Genomic DNA, 23,644 nt, shown 5'->3' with positions numbered 1-23,644 from the left:
GGAAAGAATGGCAGTTGGGTAAAACCAAGATACTTCATCAGTGTCCAGCTGCAAGGGGATATGATTGCATCTGGTCAGATTGCAAGGCGCTGCAGTCATGATCCTTTCAATACATTGGCCTATGCCAGTGACCTCAGCAGTGCAGCATCTCAAATATTTCATAGCAGGTTTTTTGAATTTTATCTAAACTCCTAATTGATCAAGCCAGATTGATTTTGTTGTGTCTGATCAATTTAAAGATTCAAGGGGAACAAACACAGGTCTCATTTTATGTAATTGTAATGTGTGCCATTAACTCTTGCCTCTTGTGTCAGGTATTTTACTCTGCTTGACTAACTGAAATTCTTGCCTGAGGCAGTAAGCTGAATCTTGGTATATATCTAAGCTGTGAATAGCTGCATCACCAGATGTATGACAGCTTTCTGTTGAGGAAGCTCAGATGATGCTTTTGCAGCGAGCCCAGATGCTAGCATACATTTTCTATGAAGAGGTATCCAAACGCTTCTGCCCACTTGCGTAATTCAAATCTTGCTTCTGTTTTGGTGAATGTTTAACACTTCTCTCTTGCCTGGAATAGTCTGGATTTTCATGCAGAAATAGATGTGAGCATTTTGAGGTATATTGCTATAGAAATCTGGGAGCGTGAAGCTGTCTCTATCACAACTTTCCACATACTTCAGTAAATTCATCAAAGAATATTCCAAGATGGATGATGTCCAATGCAGACAGTATTTCTCAATAGTGGGTTTGCAGTCCAAATCTAGAGCAGATGGTAGTACATCAAAGCAACTTCTTGCATTTTTTTGCCCTTAAGCCTTCAGAAAAGTACTTCAGAATATTTCCAGTGCCACAATGAAACCAGAAGTGGTTCTAGTGATCATGCACATTTAATTTGTCCAGGAGCTCAGATAATGACATTTGTTGCTTTGAGCAATTATTTCTCAGTAATTGGATTGACCATAATATTTATTAGAGCAAGATCTCTTCCTCTTCTTCCTAGAGGGCTGATGGTAGTCCAATTGATAGTCTAGGCTGTGAGGTTTGCGTGCCAATCAAGGAAACCACTGGCCATTGCTGTGGGAAGGACATGTATTAATCTGGAGTTTGGTTGGGTTTTTTCCCCCCTCCATGCATCCACTGATGTTCCAGAAAGAAGATTTTATCACTTAGCTGTATTTCTCCTCTGTGATTAAAGTGTTCCCCATCTTTGATTCTGGAATCGGTGGTCTCTCACAGGTGCCTGCAAACCAGGAACCATTTTGGTCATTCCTGTCCCTGGATAATCCACATTGCTTGAGTGACTGCCAGTCTCCCAGCATTTTAGTGTTAATGCCTATGTGGAGAGCATGTGTGTTGCAGAGCTGTCTGGAAAGCTTTAGAAAATGGTGTTTAGAGCTGGTAAACACAGAGTTTGAACTTTCTTCCTAGCATGACAGGAGATGGAAGATTGCTGCACTACAGCAAGGGCAGCAGGATGGAGGACCAAACTCACATGCATGCACTCACCTTTTAGAGTACAAAAGGTTATAAGCTGTACAGCTGGAGTCCAGAGCCTAAAGCAGTCTTAACAACACACAGGAAATCCAGGCTTCTTTGAGCCCTTGGAAGCTATAGGCCCCTTTTCTCTTCACTCCCCGTTGTGCATCATGAAGGATTGAGTCCATCTGACTGTTTTCACTCTCCCCTTGACCTGCATAAATTGTTCAGGGGAAAAAAATATATGGGTGGTAATTGTGGCAAAGAAAATGTGTTTGTTTTGTCAAAATTTTGGATGTACTCTAATATATTTATTTTTTAATGACTGTGTCCTGTAAACTAAAACTTGACTGAAGAGCTGTATGCAGCATATTGGTAAACTGTAATCTCTCTGTTTGGGCACTGGTTGCTGTGAGTCTGAATATTGTGGAAAGAAAGAAATTATTAAGAGGGGCAGTCTTTGTATTCTTTATGCCTGAGAAGGAAAATTCACTGGAGCTGGGAAGCAGTTGAGCCATCTTGTTTGGTTGTAGAAGTTACTTTCTATTTGGCATGTTTTGTATTAGAGATGTGTGTCCTGACAGAGGGGAGCAGTTCTATTTATGAAAGAATGGATCAGTCCAAGGCTGTCCTGGCATGTCCCACACTTGTTGCCATGCTGAATAGCTGGCCAGCCCCGGGCTGCTCCAAGGTGCTTTCATTCCAAGGTGTATTACTGTCCTGGGGTAACTTTTTGATGTTTGTATATCAAGTTTCTCCCAAATTTGCCCCGAACCAGAAGAAATACCCTGCCATGTCATTCTTCAGATGAGTTGCTTTGCATTCTTTCCCATGCAAAGCCATTTCATTACTGCCTTGGAGACCACTTTGCAACTCAGCTTTGTGACAGTGCCTCCAGAAACCCTGTCCCTAGGAAAGCAGATGCCTTGCAGAGGAGTGGTGCTTTCTGGTAGTACCTTCCCTGCTGTCTGGATCCAGCTGTGGTGCCTTGGATTACAGACTGCTTTGTCTGCATTCATGTTTCAGCTGGTGCTAGGTAGTCTAGGCCTGGAATACTTGGGTTGATGGAGAAAAGAGCTGTAATTTTTCCAGAGTCTTTCAGGTAAAGGTGAAGTAAAGCTACCAGCCAAGGGGAACAGAGCTTAGGTCATTGTCCTGAAAAGGAAGTCCCCTGCATGGCCTTACTGCCACTTTGGTTGCTACAGGTGCAGCTCTGGGTACTCAGGTTGGTATTCCCCGAACTAATCTTGGCTTAGTCAGGAGTAGCTACTGAAAAAGGTGTGGCAAGCCCGTGGGGATGTAACCTAGGAAGAAGTATAAGGGGTGGGTGAAGAGCAAGGCTTACAAAAGGGGGAATACTTCCTGCAAAATGAATGGAAGGATAATTATATCCCAGCAATTGTTTGAAGGAGGAAGGAAAAGACTCTGTGAATTAGTGCAGGGGATTGTGAAGCTTGGGAAAGGAAACAGAGGAGGAAGGGCAGGATGATCTTTGTGTTTTTCATTAAGAATAGAGCAGCTGCTGTGCTGGCAGTTGTCAAATTAATGTTTATAAGAGGTATTAATGTATGCAGTGCAGGTTTTATCTGGTGGTATGGCACAGCTGAGGGCTTGGATGCAAAAAAGCAGTGTGATGATGAAAGAGATTGTGCTAAGGTGCCTTTGCCTTCACTGGGGATGTGCTGGGATGGAGCAGCAGCTTCCATGACCCCTTTCTTCAGTGCACCTGGGCCTTCTGCCATACTTGCCCATACCCACAAGACAGATTTCCTACAGTGGTTTAACACAGTAACCTTTGCTATTTGAAGGCATTCATTTTCACATTATAACCTGCTGGTTTGCAGGGCCTGTTTGAAGGAGGAGGTTGCTGTACATTGTTTGGCATCCAGGTCACAGTGACCCACTTCCTGCTTTCCCAGTGTTGTCCCCAAGAATCATATGATCCCCGTTATGTACACATGGGTGCCCAAGCAGTTACACTTGTGTCTACTGATCTGTGAAACCTTAACATGTTCACTGTCACACTGATGGTGCATGCAAGCTTTGAGGTTGTGTGAGGAACACTGTGGTTTAAAACCTGGCCAGTGTCTTGTATGAGTAGAATATGATAGATATAACCTTGCATGTTTTGTTCGATCAATCTTTTCTCAGATGAAAACAATCTCATGGTTTCAGAAAATGACTATGAATAATGACAAAGAAACAGCTACCTTCCAGTTTATTTCTGCAAGGCATCAAAAATACTTCTGGACTTGAAATGCATCTTATTCTGCCTTGTCATCTAGTGGAGTTTAAAAAACCTCCAAACCTTCAAAATGCCAACAAGTTTGTAACTAGATATTGTTAGATATAGATATCTAAATAGATATAACTAGATATTGTTTTCTTGAGATTAACTCCTCACTCAAGCATATATAGATCCTATAATCCTATAGGATTAGGCTTGGGTCTCATGGAACTCTGCATGCCCTGAAGTTTCCCTCTTCTTCCCCTCTCTTAACTGGCCTGGCTCAGCAAAGACTGTGCTTGCTAGGGAAATTCTGATGGCCTGAGTATTTTTGCAATTTGATGAACATAATGGACCGAGACAGTGTTTTGCTGGTTGCATACTTGAAATGGGTGACTGCTGCTTGGTTCTGGAATGTAATGGAAAGAATAATCCCAGCCTCAGAGAAATCTTTAAAAGATTGTTGAGTTGACAGAGGGAGTGGATGTACAACTTGCAGGGAAGGATGCCAGCTTCATGGCTGGCATTACCTCGATAATGAAGCTTCCCATGGTTACTTAGTAATTATAGACCACCTCATTTCTTAATGGAAACTGCTCCCCAGGAGAAATTCAAGTCTAGGAAAGTCACTGGCTATGGGTACAAACACAGCGAGAGGTGTCAGTACACAATGGTCATTGCAGGGGGAAGGAAGAGCCTTAAGGGATAGGCCAAAAGCAGTGATGGAGGAGAATGTATAGAGAGACATAAAGGGGAGATAAGTGGGAAATAGGGGAGTTTGTGCAGAGCACTAGACTATATGACTGTTCAAATCTCTGGCCTCTCATCATAACCACATGGAGCCAGTATATTTGTAAGGAGTTTCTACTGATTAATGCAGTTCTGAGTTCTGCAAATTGATGAATATCACCTCACATCCTGTGTACATAGCAGTGCTTTAACAAGTGGGGCTGCACTTCCCTAGTGTAGCCTGTTTTGCTGCTGGCCCTGGCAGGGATTTATGCAGTGCCAGGCAGCAGGTCACACGAGCATGGCCATATGGCACTTGCTGCTGTGACTGCAGCTTGCATGGACGTATCTTACCAGCTTATTCTGGTCTGGGTACTGCTAGCAGTGCCGTGGAGCTCCACACAGGCTGCAATCCATCTCAAAAAGCAGTGCATTTATTTCAGGAATTTGTGCTGAATCCTGTGCTAACCTAATGCAAGCCAGCTGATTTAACATTGCTTAGATATGTCAGCACAATTCCTGCAAACATGGCATTACCTTGTTTGTATCTCAGTTCTTTTGTCTTTAACATAGCACCTACATTCTTCACAAGCATTTAGCACCGAGCAGAAGTTGTAAATACAGGTGGTGAAAGATGCTTGAGAATTAAAATACTGGACACTGATGTGTAACCAGTAATACTTGGAGAGTTCTATTGTCAGAGCTCAATTGCCTCTAGTGCATGCTCCACTGTGAAACCTCTTCAGCAGGGAAGCATCTCGCCCCAGAGTTTCTGGAGGTCGGCGGAGGGCTTCAGCACCGGTGGGCTGAGAGTAGGCGCAATTTTGTGCCTGGACTGGGCTTTTGGCTTTCCGCCTGCCTTCCATTAAGATTGCTGTTAAGGTTACTTCCTGGAGTCTAGAAATCTAAAAGTTCCTCCCTTTCCTTGAAACGCGGAGGAGTTTCTTTGCAAAATATTTAATCACCCAAGCAGGTCCCAGTGCCTGCTGTAGGGAGGTACCGGATTGTGCAGTGAAAGCACACTCAGCTGATAAAGAGTTAATCACAGGCGCAAACTTGGGCTCTCCTCCTCCCTCCTCTTTCCCTCCTTCCTCTGCTCCCTCCCTCTCTCTCTCTCTTTTAAGTCTTGACCACAGAGTGAGGGCGGCGGGGGTTGGGCACGGAGTTTGGCTCCCGCCGCTGTAGAACTTTTCCCGGCGCTCGGAGTGCGGGCGCCGCGGGGCAGCGCCGGGGCAGGCGCGGGGGCGGCAGCGCAGCCGCCCGGGCACGGAGCGCTCCCCGCGCCGCTCACCCGGGGATGAAACCGCCCGGCTCTCCCGGGGACTGACTTCTTTCCTCTCTTTGTGTTTACTGAAACTCCTCCCCGTGGAGTCAGGTTTTCCTGAAGGAAGCTCTTGAGCAGAAGCTGGAGAAGGATCGGGAAGAGGAGTTGAGGAAAGCAGCTATAGTCATCCGGGCCCACGTCTTGGGCTACATGGCAAGGTCAGTGCTGGGGGCTGCCCCACCATCCCTGTGCTTGCGTGCCTGGGTTGCCCCGACACCCTGCTTTGCTCTCTAGTCCCCTAGCATCCGTCTCATCTTTCCCTCCTGTATTCTAAGGGAGAGTTGCAGAATCTGCCCTCCCTGTCAGCATCAGCTCTGCCGAAACCTTCCTGCACCTTTGGCACCTCTTTTTCAGTTATGTGCACGTTTGCACCCTCCCTCAACGCTGCTCAGCAGGCTTCCCGTGGACTTCTGTACCCATTGCTTGCCTCTGATGACACCTTTTCCTTGCCTTCAGGGCTCTCCTGGCTGGGCCCCACCTACGCTTTTGGTCCCCTCCTTTTCCTTGTGCCTGTCAACTCTATTTTCTGCTCCCCCTGCCAATTGCTTCTTCCTCACTTGCAGTTCTGCCTTTGCTCACCCTCTTTCCTCGCCCTGCCTGTTTGCCTCGTGATCTCCCTCTCCTTTTAATTAACTCTTCAGAATTGGTTTTTGGCCAGCTCTGCAACAGTAATCTCCTCTTGCCTCTCCCTTTCGCACCTGACCAGAGAAGGTTTGGGAGAGCCAACTGCAGACAAACCGCCCCTGCTCTGCCCCTCGAAGTCAGTGCAACAGCTGACTCCTTAATGGCTGTGGTATGCACACTTAATCCCAGTAAGATGCTCTTTCCTGGCTGGTTTTTGCTCCCGACACCTGTCAGTCAGGGTTGTGAGGAGGTGAAATCCCTGGCCAGCAGAGCTGTTTCAGCAGGCACTCTTCTTCGAGCTCCAGTTACACCAGGTAGCTCATTTTGCATTGGGAAATGTGTGCAAGGGTTGTACCCTGCCTTGCCAGTGTGGAATATCAGCAAAATACACATTTGGTCTCTGGGGCTTTTATTCATTTATTTATTTCCCTCTAGGAAGACAAATGAGCTCGCTCTATTGTTTGTACATGAGATTGCAAGTTCTTTGTGTCAGGGCCTCTGCTCTCTTTTACTTTGTGTCTAGCGTTTGGAGAGAGGGATAGGGATTAGCACAGGAAAATTGATTTGCTGGGAAACATCACTGCAGGCATACCGGATTACTGCTTTTCTGAGTTCCTGGTAAGGAAGCTGCTGCCCTGCAGGGCTGTGATGGAGACTGTGTGGCAGCAGTGTTCCTCTTGGTTAGAAATGTTGTGGTCCTTCTTCTAAATTTGTCATCCCACATGTTGCGGTTCACAGTCTCATCCTTAAGGACAAGCTTCTGCCAGCAGAGTGTAAATCTTCACAAGCAGCTGGAGGTAACTGGACTTTACAGGGAAGGAGAGCAGGGAGTAAAGAAGAGCTAGAAAGGGGGTCTGTAAAACTTTCTCTGAAGAGACTTTCCAGTTGCACTGCACCTGTATTGAAAAAAGTTCAGCAGGCAGGAGTTCATCTGGGCAAGTGCTGAATGGTCTGTGCAGACTTGGGCAGAAATACCAGTATCTGCTGCCTTAAGTTTGATACCATTTCTGTTGGTTTTGCAGGTGTAAGTGTATTTAAATTCATTTGGTCTCATGCAAAGTAGACTGGCAAAGGAAGGATTTCACTGGTTTCTCCCCCTTTGTGAACTTGTTCTGTGAGCCTGGAGAACCAGATTTTCTTTGCTCTCATTCCCTGCAGCCTATACAACCTAGTATCTCTGATCACTAAAATGGGAGACAAGAAAATCAAGCCCATTGAAATGATCCCTTTGTTATGTTACAAATCTGTGGAGCTCTGAGATGCAGGTAACAGCTTCACCAGCTAAAAACCACATAGTGCAGGATCCATGTACGAATTTGGCTGTGCCCCTGGTTTCTTCAGGACTGTATTGGGAAGAAGACAGTAGCAAATTGCTCTATAACCCTGTGATCTCTAGTCCTTGGAGGCATAACTGCTAACTGCAGCTCATTAACAGAATAATTAAGTACGTTTCAAACACAGCATTGGAGCCTTGCAGCCAGCCTGCTTTCTCTGGTGTGATACATGGTCAGGAGATCTCCCAACCCTTTCACTTGGTTTGCAGGTTGGACTTCTTTGGCCAGTGCAGAAGGGTGAGTTGAAGCTTGAACAAGGGGAATGAAATTCGCAGCCTTTGAGCAGCAATTCCAGCTGAAGGGCATCTGCAAGTTTGGCTGTGGTCATGAGGAATGAGGGGGCACTTCAGCCTGGCAGATTAGCAGGCAGAACTGGCCTGGAGCTGGGCAGGGCTTGGCACATGTTGCACTTGAGAGAGTTTCTGGCAGATGCATTTTGTAAAAGTCAAAGTACCCTTTTTGATGCACTTAGTCTGCCTTGGCAGAAAGTGCATGTGCAGCTGTTCACACCCCATGTGCAGGACACAGAGCAGACAGAAGGAGTGGGCATAAGGGGACTGCAGCCCAGGAGTAATTAACCTAAAACCTCCTTCTTCTTATCACCTCTTGCCTTTCCTTTTCTTTTCTCTGTGCTTCCTCCCTTTGACTTAATACTTATGGAAAAGAGCATGACCTCTGCGCACTACTGCTGTTAGCATCCCTCTCCTGATTTTCTTGACTGAGATGATGTATCTGACATACCAGGAGGTGGCAAGCTGTCAGCGTGGGTCCCTGTTGCCATTTGAAGGGAATTTCATTGCCAGGACAGGGATTTTAAGGTGTGTCTTTTCCTCAGGGTGTTGCAGAAGGTCTGTGGGAAGTGTATGTGAGAATACCATGCTGTTTCCAGTGAGCTTGCTAGGAGTGTAAGACCTCAAGGATTACTGTAGCCTGTTGGCCCAAGATCCTGTGTAACAGCCCCATAGATTTTCTCTCTGCACATTCTGGTTTGGATTAAATAAGCTTTTTGATTTAACTGGTACCAGTGGTTGTTTCCCCAGTGCAATATACTAAGGCATCTAAATATATTAAATTACTTTATAAAATGTCTGTTTATTTTCAGCCTTAATAGATGTCAGCTTCAGGTTGGTTAAATTTTATGGCACCTGTTGAAAAAGTAGAAATGTGGGTACTTTAACTGGGGTAAAGCCTTTCCTTAGGCTTTTCTATTTCTTATGGTCATGTGGAGCAATGGAGCAATTGCTTTCATTCTATAAGACTGAATTTCTGGTTCCAGTCCTGCTTCCTCAGAAATCACTTCAGGGTCTAACATTGTTCTTGAAATGGGGGTGCTAGCACAGAACACAGGATAAAAACAGTATTCTATACAACAATATTTCTGCTTACAAGTATAAGAATCCCAGTAGTATTTTTTCCATAGCATTGTGGTGGGAGTTTGCCTTTGTATGATGATCTGGCACCCAAAAATGTAGTTTTGACTTGCTGCTTCCCAACATAGTCCCACATGCGTTGTGTTTGGCCTTTGATACTCCAATAAAGACCTTATGATTGGCTCTTTTGGATTGTTTAATGTTTGCTTGAATCTAGCTTACAAATTCATCCAGATTACCATGTAATGGTAACTCTTCTTACTTTCCTGGTTTGTGTGTCATGTACCAACTTCTACGAGGAACTTATTTCATGTCCTTGGTAAAAAGTCTTTAATGCAGAGGCAAACCCTGACTTTTCTACAACTTTACTATACTACAGAAATACTGAATGATGTTTGTTGTGTTTGGGGGCCCTACCATGTTCTTACAGGGCTGCAAAGTTGATTTTGATATCATTGATGATCCTTGTGGTCCCTTGCAACTCAAGATATTCTGCAATTCTTGTTTAGGCAAAAGATTGTGCAATAGAAGTATTTGTTTATGTGAACCTGTTGCAATGTTTGATTCAGCTGTCAATATTATAGTGTCTGTATGTTTTCTCCTGGACAATGTGAAATCAATGTGGTCAAATCTATTTTTGCGCTTTTTTTGCCTTTCCTGGAGTAATTTGCCGTTGACCACTTAAGAGATGGAGCAATATTTCTTCTCATATAGTAAGGCCATTTGTATGTTTCTATTAGAATAAATCCGTACTGAATGATTACGCTCACTGCACAGTGAATGTGTCTATGTGCAATGCAAGGAGACTTTGGGCCAGAGGAACTTCCCTTTCCATGTGCCCAATATCTTTCCTGCATCGTCTGAGAGTCTTCACAGAAGTAGGTGCCCATTGAAACAAAAAAGTGGTGGATTTAGGAGGGAGAACAGTGAGTAGAATATCGTTTGCAGGTCGTGAGTTGCAGGCGAGGAACAGAAATCATGTAGCTTCTGAACTCTGTTTTTCAAAAAGGACTTTCTGTGGATGTGGTCAGTGTGCAAGGGCATGAGAAATGCAGAGCACGTATGATTTCATGGCACATTAAGTGTGTGGTTCTGTTTTTAGGAAGAAGTATCAGAAGGTGCTATCCAGTGTTGTTATAATCCAAAAGAACTACCGAGCATACTTCTGGAAGAAGAGCCTGCTGCGCCTGAAGGCCTCAGCGGTGACCCTGCAGAAGCACTGGCGTGGCCGCCTGGCTCGCAGCCTCTACCAGCACCTGCTGCAGCAGGAACTCCGGAGGAAGCAGGAAGCGGAGGAGAGAAGGAGGCAAGAGGAGGAAGAGCAGATCAGAAGAGAGGAAGAGGAAAGACAATGGCAAGAAGAGGAGGAGCGTAGGAGGAAACAGGAAGAGGAAGAGGTGAAAGAAAGGTACAAGATGGTATCTTGCATTCTGTCTTGGTTTTAAACAATTTAAAGGGGAACATTCTAGAATGAGTTCTCCCCCTTTGTTGTAATTAGTCCCTTTCCACCAATAAGGGATGAATGCAAGTAGCTGTAAGTGAAAAAATAAGTTTACTGGCAAGTGAAACTGCAGCAGGCAAAAACCAACAGTAAATAATCAATATATAGAAAATTGCTGAATCTCACAAACTCCCTGAGAACAAACTGAAACCCGAAATGGTGGAAGTACCCCTTTCTATGATCGCACCTGCCACAGGCGGTGGTGCCTGGGGAGTCAAAGGGAAAATGGCATCAGACCTCCCCCTCAAGATGAAGGCCTTTGCAGGTGACTGTGCCATCAGGAGATGAAGGGGAGGGATGGCAGGGAGCCCCCACAGCAATGAAGGAGCTTACCCAGCAGTTCTCATGGCAAATGAGATGTGCTGCTGTGTGTGGGGTCAGAGCTGCTGCTTGGCTGCACCTGCTGGACTCTGCTGGGTTTATTATCATATAAATTTCAACGTAGAATTGTATGATACTTTGCTTTTCAGAAGTAGTTCTTCTAGGCTTTTGTACCTACTTTCCCAAAGGGGGATCTCATCAGACAGTGTGGCAAGCATCAGAAAATTCTTAGAAGCACCCACCCTGAGTCCTGTGTGCAGTTTTGGGCACCAGAATATAAAAAAGACATTAAGGTGTTGGAGAGTGTCCAAAGGAGTGCAGTGAGGATGGTGAAGGTCTGGAGGGGAAGCCATTTGAGGAGTGGCTGAGGTCACATAGTCTGTTCAGCCTGGAGGAGTCTGAGGGAAGACCTCATTGTGGTCCTGAACATCCTCACAAGGGGAAGAGGAGAGGTAGTCTCTGATCTCTTCACTCTCGTGCCCAGTGACAGGACTCAAGGAAATGGCCAGAGGCTGAGTTAGGGAAGACTTACGTTTGGTATCAGGAAAAGGTTTTTCACCCAGAGGATTCTCTCTGGGACAGACTCCCCAGAGAAGTGGTCACAACACGAAGCCTGGCAGAGTTCAGGAAGCATTTGGACAATACTTCTGGGCACATGGTGTGACTCTTGGGGTGCCCTGCACAGGGCTGGGAGTTGGACTCTATCCTGATGGGTCCCTTCCAGCTCAGCATTTGATTTTATAATAAAAGGAAGGACTTGTCTAGTTTATTAGCTACAGAGTAGTTTTTTCCCTTTAGTTCCCAGACAATGAAAGATGTTCAACCCAGCATCATGGCAGAGAAGTGTCAGTGTTTCTAGGAATCAAGCAAACTCACTTGATTTTCATTTTCTGATTAATGTTAAATGACATTTGAGTGAGTAGTCAGGATGGTACTAGCAGACCAACTTGGCTAACTTCTGAACATCCATTTGACTTAAAATTGAGGTGGAAGTCCTTAGAAATTGCAAATCAGCTAGTCTACTAAGAGCAAGCAAAATACCCCAATACAAGGGTAGACAAAATCAGTAGGACCTAGGTGCAGTTTGAGCTGTAATGAACTAGAAGTTGGCCTGCAGTTATTGTGCATACACTGTTAGCAGAGGGGAGACATGGAAAAATTTGGTCTAAAATTCAACAGGAAGAAAAATAATAATGTTGAGAAAAATGAGGTATTTGATGCTATTTTTATCTTCACCAAAAGCTTAACTGTTGGATATTAAATATGATTAGGAAGGATGTACAAGAATTCAGAACATGGAGTGGAAATAGAAGGTTAGAAATGCTCAGATAAATCAAATTACAAATTATAAAGAAGGTATTGGGGTTTAGTGAAAATAATGTTTGAGTACTTCAAGAAATAGCTAAAGCAGTTTAAAACAGTAGCTATTCTCCTCTACTTTGTGGATAGTATTTTTTTTTTTTTTCATAAAAACAGAAAGTACTGAACAGTTTTGACCCCCTTTTAAAATGGGAAAAGGAAGAATCAGGGACTTGTGGACCAGTCAGCCTGGCCTCGGTTTCATTAAGATACTGAAACAAATGATCAAAATGTTGTAAATGCTTGATAAAGGAATCAAACCACTGTGGATTTCTGAGTAACAAACAGCATTAGAGTTACCTTTTCCTTTCTGTGTTATCTTACGGCATGTCTTGTGGACAGGGAAAAGCTGTGGAGGATAGGTAACTTGACTTTGGGTAGGTAAAAGGTAGGGTAGGGCAGGGCTTTGATATGTTACAACAATACTCTAATATGCTAAAAGAAATTTGCTTTGGAAAAAAGTATGTGAAACAAGATTGGGATTTGTGTTGTTACTGCATGTAATTAATAAACAACAGTAGCTTTTTGTTAAATAGAAGAGAACTCTTGAATGGGATTCTTCCGTGATCTGTGCTGGATATGCTACTTGTGCAGTGTTTTAATAAGAATTTTGATGAGGAAATATGAACATCTCTATTAAATTTGCAGGTTAAACCATCTCCTAAGGGGCTGTAGGCATATAGCCTAAGATTACAGTTTAGATAATTCTGGCAAGTTAAAGGATCTGAAAAACAGAGTAACTTTTGGTACAGACATAAGCAGATTTACAGTCAGGAATAATCAAATGCCCGGGGAGTGGAGGAGGGATGCTTACTTCAACAGCAGGAGGAAGGTCTGGAGGCTAAGTTGAGTACGTCACCAGTGTCATGCTGTGTGAGAGGAGAAAGCAAATGCTCTCTATAAACAGAATTGTTTCTGTAAGATGGGGTGCTGATTCGGTGCCCTTCAGTTGGAGTACTATCCCTAGTTTTGGGTATCATGTTTCAGGAAGGGTGTATATCAGTTGATGATGACTAGAAGGCAGGAAGACATACCAAAGGTTTAAAAACTGTGAGGAACAGTTGCAGGAATTGATATTTAGATTATAGGTGATATTCTTAATTTGTTTTAAAATGGTTGTGCTTTTGAGCCCTCTTATCATTTAACGCAGTGGTTTAACTCATGATAATTGCTAAGGATCTTTCAGTAGAGTTGGAACCATCTGTATCTCACTTATGTCAGCTTTCATTTACAAATATTTCCTGAATTTTTTTTTTTTTTTTGAGAGAGAATGAGCACAAGAGTGAGAGCTTTAAGGACTTTGTGACTTGCAGCTGCTGTTCAGAATTTGGCTGGGAAAATCTTCAAGGCCTGGAAAATAAATATTGTTGCCCTCCTGTTCTCCCTGGGGTTGAATTATAGATTTGAAAGTCACCAGTGGCAGTGGTAGCTTTCTTCCATCCAGCAGCATCCTATTCCTGCTCCCTTAGTATGACCCTGGCATTTGTCTGTCTGCTGGTTCAGTTGCTTGTAGCATACTTGCTCTGGAGAAACTGGCCACAGTGATAGCTTTGCTTTGGAATATAACCTTTTTGATCTGAGTAGAGCTGCACCGTGGGATAGTTTTTTTTCCTCTGCTCATGTTTACTAACAAACTCTGACTCTTGCAGTCTTCACTAATAAACTGGATTTTGCATGCCACTGAGAAGTTACGAGAGTTGGGGCTCTAATAAAGTAAAAGCAAAACAAAACACAAATTCGGTGCTGGTATTGCAGTAATTCTGTTTTAAAAAAATGAACACAATTTCCTGATATCTGTCAGTTACACATGTACAACCTCAATATTCACAGATTTATAGTACTTCAGAAGATTCTATTTACATTTATCATGAGGCTGATTTGTCTTTCTGTCACTGTTTCCAATGTCCTTCCTCGTGTGTTCCAACTAATCCAATTTCCTAATTGATCTGAAAGTTAAGTGCATGGGGAAAATCTGTTATATCCACAAAGGTCATGCCAACCACAGAGAATTGGATTTTTACTAAATTGCAAAAGCTTTTAAATCAGTCTTACAGCAAGTACCTTGTTTTAACCTTATCCATGGAGGGTTAATGTGTCCATGTAATTCTGAAAACCTCACATTGGAGAACTAGGTGTATCTCTGAGTGTTGTGTCTTGTTTTTTGACAGAGAAAAGGAGCAACTGAATGCGCTATTGCAGGTGGCCCAGGTAAGTTTAACAGTAGTTCTTTTCACATGTTTTCTTGTGAGTGTCTGTGAAGAGTCCCTCATTGCCTCACTTTGCCTGGATACTGATACTGTTATGGTGGCAACAATATTTAAAAAATGGGCTTTGCTCACTCAAAACCTGCAGGTGTTTGGCTTTGGCAGAGGTGCATACAGTTAACAAGGGAGGGCTTTTTTCGAGGCTCTTGTATGAGCTTGCATTGGTTCTGTTTGAAAATTTCCATATTGAACATGCAGCATCCTATTTTTATCTCTACCGCTTGAGCTTGTTAGATAACCTTGTGATGTGCTGCTCTGTGACACAGTCTGTTTTGCTGAATTGTTGCCTGTAACAGCTGAAATGAGAGTGCAGCCAACTGCTGCCATAGCTAAAATAAACCCCTTGTAACTGATCTAATTGTTGGTACTTGACATACCAAAGAGCAGACCACCTACCCTGAGGTGTGTGAAAATGGCTGTGTATCTCATTGGTTTTTTTCCCATACCACTTGTTCCCCAGTTTCAGACCATCTTTGTTCAGGAGAGATTAGAAGCATAGATGTGCATTCATCCACAAGTAAGAGTCAAGTAGAGAACAAGCAACATGATAACCAAAGAAAACAAGGATTAAGGCTTAAATGGGCCAGTATATTGACTGCATTGTCATAAGTCCTATCAGGAAGTACATGAAATCCTATTGCAATTTATTTTTACTTCTTCTCATATGTGTATCTGTTCTCTTGTGTATGTTTTCACCATCCTCTGTGGTGGGGAGGGAGGCTTTATCCTAAACATCAGTGAAAGTTGCCAGTATCTTCCATCTTCCTATTATCCCATATCTGCCAGAGATTTCCTGTTACTTTAGTGTGGGGAAGAGAGTAAGAGAGAGTCTTCAGCAGTCAGCCATCAGCCATCTATTGATGCTAAAGAATGCCAAGAAATTCTGGGTGGAGTTTTGTTGGGCTGTGGTTGGAGTGGACACAGTCCTGCTTCATGCAAATATCCCTTCCAGCCCCAGATTCTGATGGTCAGATCCTTATTTCAGGAAACATTGAAATTTCCAGACCTCTTAATGAATTTCTGGGAAATCTTCAGGTCTTAAGTAGTCTATGCATATATGTATTCATATATAGTTGCTTTCTCCTATATGTGTGTGAGTTCAAAAAGAGAGAATGGACTTTCAGGCTGCTTTTATCCAAATTGCAGTGTACAGTGACCAACAGATAGAGAGGCTTTTCTAAAAATTCACTGAACCCAGTGAGCTTCTTTGTATGATTCATACTGGAGGTAGATTGCTGGGAAAAAGGAGGTACCTGAAGATCCAGTAGTTCTACCCTTAGCATTTACACCATCAATGATTGCAGGATGCTTGGAGTCATCTTTCTGCAGGTGGTAAGTACAAGGCAAACGCAGGAAACAGGAAGAATGAAGGGTCCAGGCAAGGAACACAGACAGATTGAAGAAAGTGCTTTAACACTGTTCTAAATTGTTTTAGGTGGAAACAGTAAACACTGAGGAGGTGGATATTCCCCTGAAAGAGGAGGAAAGACGTCAAATGGAGGAGATCTTAAGACTGGAGAAGGAGATTGAAAAGTTGCAGCAACAGAAAGAGGATCACATGTCTCTTATCTCTGAAGACACCAGGAATGAAATCTATCGGCAGCGAGAAGAAGAGATACAGAGGTTGGAAAAAGAGGCATCCAGGGTTGCCCAGGAATTCTTGGAGCTGCTGGATTTTGGCAATCTGGATGAAAGTGTGCAGAACTTAGAGCGCTCACTTTCTAGTGAGGGGACACTCAACATTGACTGCAGCCTGGTGGCACCACTGGCTGAAGAAGAAGTGGATGAGGGTTTTCATGCTGATGATGAAGGACGATCAGCTTCCAGTTTGGTGGTCTCAAATCGGTATGGCACAAGAAACAGTGGTAACTATTCAAAGGAAGTTTCAAACACAAGCCTTTTGCATCTCAAGAGGGAAGTGAGAGAGGTTGCCTCTGCTCCAGGACTGCCTGTGGAAAGAATCACTACCCCCAAGGAGCAGAGAGCCCTGTCTGACCCAGCAGAAAGTGTTTACAGCACTGCCTCTGATACACAGAGGAGTAACAGTGGAGAGGCAGGAGAGCCCATTTACACCTGCCCCCAAGATGTGGAGTCTGACTATGACCATGAGGAGTTTGATGGCTATGGAGATGCAGGTAACGCCTCAGCTGAGCCTCTGAATGATGAGGAGGGTCTGAGACACTCCCATGGTACCAGCCTGGACTCCAACCGTGGCAGCCTTGACTCGGTGAGAATCTCTCCCTTCACCTTTCTGGACATTAGTGTGATTTCAATGATGTTTATAACATCTTTGCCTTCTTAGTGTATGCCTGCTCCCTCTGGGTATAGTTACTAATACATAACTCTTTTATATCAATAATCAGCTTGAAAAAAAGGAAAGAGTTATAGATAGGCTGAAGGCCAGAGGGCCTGTAATTGTCTGGTGTCTGCTGGCACACAAGCTGATACATGTGTACCTATTTTAGATTGTTTCCATTGCCATATGTTAATATAACACACTTTAGGAGGAAGGAAAGCAGATAACTGGTATTTTGTGGGTGTATGTTCTACCTTAGAGAGATTTCACAGAAGGGCCCTAAGGTTCCAGTGTGCAATGACAAGAGTAAATGGGAAAGGCTGGGATTTGATTTTCTATCACTAAAACTTCTCTTTTTCTAGGTCTATTCAGAGTCAAGGGTTTATTTTCAGCTGCTGTGTACAAGTTAAGCTATTCTAAAGCTGGAAGAAATTACTGTGCTAATTGGGCTGGGTCCCAATGCACAGAGCCAGGATCTCTGAACCTTTTCATTCCTGCTGCAGGGACAGTGACAGGGTGGTAAAGCTACTGGCGTCGCACTTCAGTGTCTCAGCTTAGATCCCACAGTGGGTTTGGACGTCCTGAGGGCTCTCAGGCCAGATGCTTAATTATGCAATGATTAATTCTCTTACAGGACAGGATGTTAAAGCCCACATAAGATTGTGAGGAGTTCAGGTGTGAAGCCAATGGCAGTCACAAAAATACTTCCAATAAATGATATCACTGAGAAGACACACTTGAACTCCAAAATATCTTTTAGAAAACTGTTGAGTATTTTTTTTTAGGAGCTCAATTTATTTCTTTATTTCTTCTATGTTTTTCCAATGACAGATTGTGGCCTTTATTTAAAAAGTTGCATGATTGTCTTGTTTGCATTTCCCTAATGTCAGCTGCCAGCCGTCAGCATTTTTTAAGTGATCTGCTTGAGTAAAGGTACCTTGTCTGTGGGCAGGTACTCACAGATCACTGTCAGGTAATCTTCAAATCATGAATCATTCTGTCACAGCTTAGGCTGGTTTCTATCATTCTTCTTAAAATGCAGATAGAAGTGGAGGTTTTTATTTGGCTCATCAGTGAGTAAGACTAATAAAAAAGCCAGTTGATACTTTGTCATAGTGTGAGCCACAGGAAGCGATAACTGAAGCTGAGTCAAGATCCCATCAGTAGCCGCTGTTTCAAGACTACCTGGTTTTTGAAACTTAACGCCAAGGGAGAGAATGAAAGAGTGGACCAGGGATGAGGCACAAGAGGGTCACAGAGAGAAGATGGAAGAGAAAATGAAAAAAAGCAACATGCCTTTGAGGAAGGAAAAGGTCCAAGGAACTGCCTTCATTACTATTGAATTAATAAAGCAAATCGAAAGAAATTGTATTTAAGATAAAGGAAATGATTTTGTGTGTGAAGTACTTTCTTATGGCTGAGGGTCTTTATCTAGCTGGAGAACAGAGATGGGTAAATTCAGTACTATTATTTCAGTAATTCAGATGAATGTTTTTGGAGTTCAGTTATCCTGGACTGTGCTTTTTTTCCTAATCAACCCAAAGCAAGGAATTTCCTTGCTGGGGTTAAATATTGTCTGGCATTGTGGCCTTTCTGCCAGAAGAATCAGAAAACTTCTCCAAAATGAAAAATCCTCTGTTAATCCCATGAAATTAGATTTTGCAAGGTGGGCTCTGCCTTGAAACATGAGGTTTTGTTACTGCAGGGAACTGGAGCTTTCTAGCCATGTCCACTGCTCTCCTTTCAGGTATGAAAATCCTGTGGTTTTGCTTTAGACATTAATGCATAAGCTGTCAAGCCTCTGTTTTTACCGTAGTGCTTTTTTTTGCAAAGGGTCTATGTGTAGTTTTGCACCTTCTCATCATGTGTCTTCTCTAACCCTGTTAATTGGTCCAGGCCTCCTGTGACCAGGAGAATCCCAGTAGCCTTTATCTCTTCTTTTTTCTTTAGTTTCTGGAGAGTGAAGAAGAAGTGGATGTTTACATTGATACAGATGAAGAGTTTTGTAACGGACGAGTCACTATCTTCAATGGCTCAGGGCCACCCTATTTTCACAGTTACCTCTACATGAAAGGTGAGTGGATTTTGCCAAAACTGTGAATAGATGGGAAGCCTGCTTTCCTCTTCTGTTTGTCCAGAATCATCATCTTTATTTGCTCTTAGTTCTCAGCTTATTCTCTTTTTTTTTTTTTTAATTTTTTTACTTTTCCTTTTATTTAAAACAACAGATAAAGAGACAGGAGCTGGGTGTCAGGGATATCTTTGCCACTGAGACTTAATTGTGCCTACTTGGTATGGGCTTATATGATTCATTCTCAGCTATGAAACTGAAGTCAGAACAAAAATACTTGAGTAGTGCATATATTTCTATATTTTGCTATTGTTGCACTAGTTCTGTTCTGTTTTCTCTACATTTGAAATTAGGCACAACTTTGTTTCTCTCCTTCAGTTCCTTTGTTTGATGTAGGAACTGGAGTGGCAACTCTTCCTGCCCAGGAGGAGGGTCAGAATGGAAGTGTGGCCCCTCTTTGCACATCTGCTGAACTTTTGCTCCCTGGCTTTTGTAGGAGGCCTCATGAACCCGTGGAGACGGCGCTGGTGTGTCCTGAAGAACGAGGCCTTCATGTGGTTCCGCACCAAGCAGGAGGCCCTGAAGTCAGGCTGGCTCTACAAAAAAGGCGGGGGAATGTCAACGCTCTCACGCCGCAACTGGAAACGCCGCTGGTTTGTGCTTCGAGAATCCAAGCTGATGTACTTTGAGAATGATAGTGAGGAAAAGCTGAAGGGGACTATTGATATCAGAAGGGCAAAGTGAGTGCAAAAATAAATCCTTTTGATCCCTAGTATTCACTCTGTAAATCAGTAATGAAGGGTCCAGTGCTGCTGTTCATCGGCCTGTGTAACTCCCATGGTGCTTGGAGAATCAGAAACGAAGGAAGGAAAAGACAATTACAGCATCTACTTTTGCTCTGGAGGGAGTCTGCAATTACTTCATAGTTCTTTTCCCAGTCTTGTATTTCATAATGCAGCAGAAGCTCTCTCCAAGCCATGGATGGAGCCAGACCAGGAGGGCCTAATTAAGTACATACCCCATGCATTCTCTCCTACCCAGACTCCATCTGTTTTCTGGCTTCTCCAGGCATTTCACAGAGGTATTATGAAGCTCACAGCGGGATTTGAGTTTGGCAGCATGTACTGTGCCTTTTCCTGAGTCCTGAATGCTCTTTCTGCTGCCATAGTTAATTCCTCAGCTCCCGCTGTAGGAAAGGACAGACTGGTCACCTATTAGCATTACACAGACCTGTAAAGTGCCAAAAAGAATGGCACACCCAACTTGATAAACAGATTTCTGTATCAGCCTCCCTGTTATCATCCATTTAGTCTGCTGATGTCTTGGAAATCCATGTAATGCCTTCAGCTTTGGTTTGTAACTGTACAGATCTTTTTAAACATCTTGATGTTTATTGCGGAATTTTGTGTTTCTGTCAGAGATACATGTGAAGCCATGTGAACCAGTGATTTCCCTTCTGTCTGGTGAATGGTGTGAAACAAAAGAATTGACCAGATGGAATTCGGGCCTGTGAAAGGTTTTTAGCTTTAGCTCTTGTGCTTTCCTGTATTCCAGAGAGATTGTGGATATTCATGAAAAGGAGAATGCCTTGGACATTGTAACAGAAGACCGAGTTTACCACATTGTTGCAGAGTCACCAGAAGATGCCAGGTACAACAGGGAGTTCTGTTAGGTTTGTTCATTCAGTGCAGGTCTGACCCAGCTACTGAAGAGTTTGAGAAACATAATCAATTCCCTTTTCTGGGGAAAAGTGGGGAATTTGTTCCAGCGTGTCATTTCTTGCTTGCTGGGATGCATCACACCTACTTTGGGGACTTGATGTTACAGCTGCCAAGGTTGTGGTTCAGTCTGTCAGTCACAGGACTACCAGCTCCTCATGTGGCTATGACCATGCTGAATTCAAGGGTTACTTCAGCAGACACACAAACCTTAATATAAACTGGAACATGTAATAGTTGATTTATTTATTTAATGGAATCTTGAATCAAACAAAAGTCTATTCATGTTGTCTGTAAATGATTGCAAGAGCAGCTGGGTTTTATCCAGGAGACAGAAAAAAAGCTGCAGCTTATCAAGAGTCTGTAGTGTCATCTGATAAAATCTCCCCAGTGCAAAGCAAACAAGTGACTCATGTCCTTCCTTCTTGGCATCGTGGCCAGACAGTGGGAATTAGTTGTTTAAGGGCAGGTTGGACAACCTATCCTCGCTATGAAAAGCCAAGCTAAGAGGTTACTGTCCCCAGCCACTCATGTCTTCCTACTTTACCAAGGCTTCTTGGTAAAGTAAAACAGCCCTGTAACTGTTTCTCTGATCTACTGATTCTGTGAAGTTAGTTAGGATATATTATTATTTGGTGTACAGAGAGAAAGGGGGAAGGTGTTCGGATAGAATTTAACAGAAGCAGACTGAAGAACGGCCACATGGACAAGAAACGGGCAAATTTAGGGAGCAGTAGTGGAGGGAACAGTAACTTCTTAACCCAGAACTTCCACAGCTGCAGTAGGCATGCCCTAAGATAACACTGCAGAATTGTTAGGACGAGTGTAAATCAGATATGGCCTCTGTCTATGCCCTGTCAGTCTCTGCTCTGAGGGAGAAGAAAGCACCAACACTTGCAGTAGCAAAGGGCAGATTAGCAGACGTCGTTGGGTATCCAGTTTGAGAATCCTCCATGAAGTATGAATGTTTGCTGATCTCACTGGAAGCTGCAGATAAAAATCTGTTTTTTCTGTAACAGCTATTAGCCTCCAGATATGTCTGTAAGAGAAGCCCTTTCGTAGACAAAAAACTTCACTCTAAATTCACTTATAAACAAACCCATGATTAATTGCCATCCATATGGCTTTCAAGTTTATTAGCAGATCAGAGAGAGACTAATCAAGAAGGCTCCCAGGCGTCTCTAGGACTCTAGTCCAAGAAGATTCCCAACTAATCCTGTTTTCAGAAGTGCTGTATGCTCTTCTCAGTCTGCTGACATGGGCTACCTGTAAAGCCACTGCCTACTTAGAGTTCCTTGAATAACAAGAGGAAAACTGGATTTTGCAGGAGCAGCTGTCAGTGGGTTGAAGAACGTGCACAAAATTTTCATGGATAAATAAGGAGGAAGGAAGACATTGGAATCTGGTACGATCAGCCCAAGAGATATTTTGTGATATAGTATTCAGGAAATTGTGAATGAAGAAATTTTCCCAGTGGCATCTTTCCAGGTTCCTTGATTGTGTTCTTGAACCAGTTTCACTGCAGAAAGTTTAACTCTGATTCTGTTTTGATTGGCAGTGGTTGGTTTAATGTCCTGAGCCGAGTACACAGCGCTACAGCACAGCAGCTGAGAGAAATGCAGGATGAACAGGCCAATCCAAAGAATGCTGTGGTGAGTTACTGTGCAACCAGCCTGTGGGCATGCTTGGAGCCTCTGTGCATGTTTTTCACTATTTGTGCATGTTTTTCCAGCACAGGCAGTGCTGTATTTCTTAAGCAGTGTAAGAAAGTTGGACATTGGTAATTATAAAGAAACAGCAAAGCTGGTAGCAAAGAGGGTAAGCAGTGGGGAACATGGTGCATGTTGTGGGTTGCTCATCTTGATCACAGATAGCTTTTTTTGGTTGGAAGAGAAGGGGGAGGCTACCTCACGCAGATAAAATGTCTTTGGATGGGGCTGGTTTGGGTCACTGTTATTCCAGACAGAAGATATCAGTTGGGAAGAACAGTGTATTTATGTATTTTGCCAGTACAGAGATAATAGCTAAGGTTATTTCAGACTTTCATAATACTCTCTGGAAACTTGTAACTGTTCTTCCTCTAGTCCTGTGGAGCCCCTTGCACATCTTATGCTATTTAGGGAGCAAAGATGACTCACTTGTGCCTTTCTCATGTGTTCATTTCTAGTCAAGCTATTGGAATTCAGAGGAATGGTTTCAATTCCAATCCTATTCACAGAAGAGAACACCTGTAATCTAAAATGCTATCTGTGTCTTCTTCATTCTACAGGGAACCCTGGATGTTGGGCTTATTGACTCTGTCTGTGCCTCAGACAATCCTGATAGGTAGGTACAGCAGTCTGACCATCTCTTAAATCATAAACTCCATACAATATTTTTGTGGGTAGGTCCAGGTTTCCTTTGGGGTTTGTATTTGTTTAAACTCCTACATCTTTTTCTTCAAACAAATAAACATAGCTGAAATCTTTAGCTTGTTTCAAGCAATGTCACTTCATAGGCATGAAGTCCATATATGTATTGTCTTTGAGTCAAAGTTTCTCCTTCAGTTCCTAAAAATGAAACCAGCATAATCTCAATGCCAAAAAATAATAATTTTATCATTACCAGCACAGAACAAATGGTGAAGTAAAACTCCATTTTTTCAACAGAGTAATTTTGAGTTAGTCTTGTAAATTTACGGGAAAGAAACAGCATTGTGGAAAAATAATGGATAAATTTAGAAATCTGTATATTTCTTGACATCTTTGCAATGCAACAGAGCACAGGCATTTAGTTAGTTAGTTTCAGAGAAGAGATGATGGGACATTTCATATAACTTTATGTTAACATTTAGTTATTTCCCACCTATTAACAGGTTCAGCCAGGGCAAAGATACTCACCACAGTGCGGAAGTAAAATGTTAGCCATTAAGTTGTTTATCTCTGTGGTCTGAGGACAGATCTCTGGGCTCTGACACAGGTTCCTATGATTTTGTTTTTAGTATTTTAGAAAATACATTTCAGAAGTGATCTAAGATTTCATTGATGAAAA

At 43.0% G+C, this 23,644-nt stretch overlaps 1 protein-coding gene across 1 annotated transcript in view; it reads left to right on the top strand.

The window, feature by feature from the left end:
* LOC136363562 (unconventional myosin-X-like) overlaps positions 1-23,644 on the top strand; it is a 121,093-nt gene that overhangs the window by 82,931 nt on the left and 14,518 nt on the right. The window contains exons 38-46 of the mRNA XM_066322904.1: positions 5,808-5,914; positions 10,187-10,492; positions 14,434-14,473; positions 15,965-16,756; positions 18,776-18,899; positions 19,393-19,636; positions 20,451-20,546; positions 22,173-22,266; positions 22,884-22,939. Of these exons, the coding sequence (XP_066179001.1) occupies positions 5,808-5,914; positions 10,187-10,492; positions 14,434-14,473; positions 15,965-16,756; positions 18,776-18,899; positions 19,393-19,636; positions 20,451-20,546; positions 22,173-22,266; positions 22,884-22,939 (1,859 nt within the window). The remainder of the gene's footprint in view (positions 1-5,807; positions 5,915-10,186; positions 10,493-14,433; positions 14,474-15,964; positions 16,757-18,775; positions 18,900-19,392; positions 19,637-20,450; positions 20,547-22,172; positions 22,267-22,883; positions 22,940-23,644) is intronic.

The sequence above is a fragment of the Sylvia atricapilla genome, chromosome 7 (assembly GCF_009819655.1).
Source record: "Sylvia atricapilla isolate bSylAtr1 chromosome 7, bSylAtr1.pri, whole genome shotgun sequence".
Taxonomy (NCBI): domain Eukaryota; kingdom Metazoa; phylum Chordata; class Aves; order Passeriformes; family Sylviidae; genus Sylvia; species Sylvia atricapilla.
This window is presented reverse-complemented; position numbering and strand designations above follow the sequence as displayed.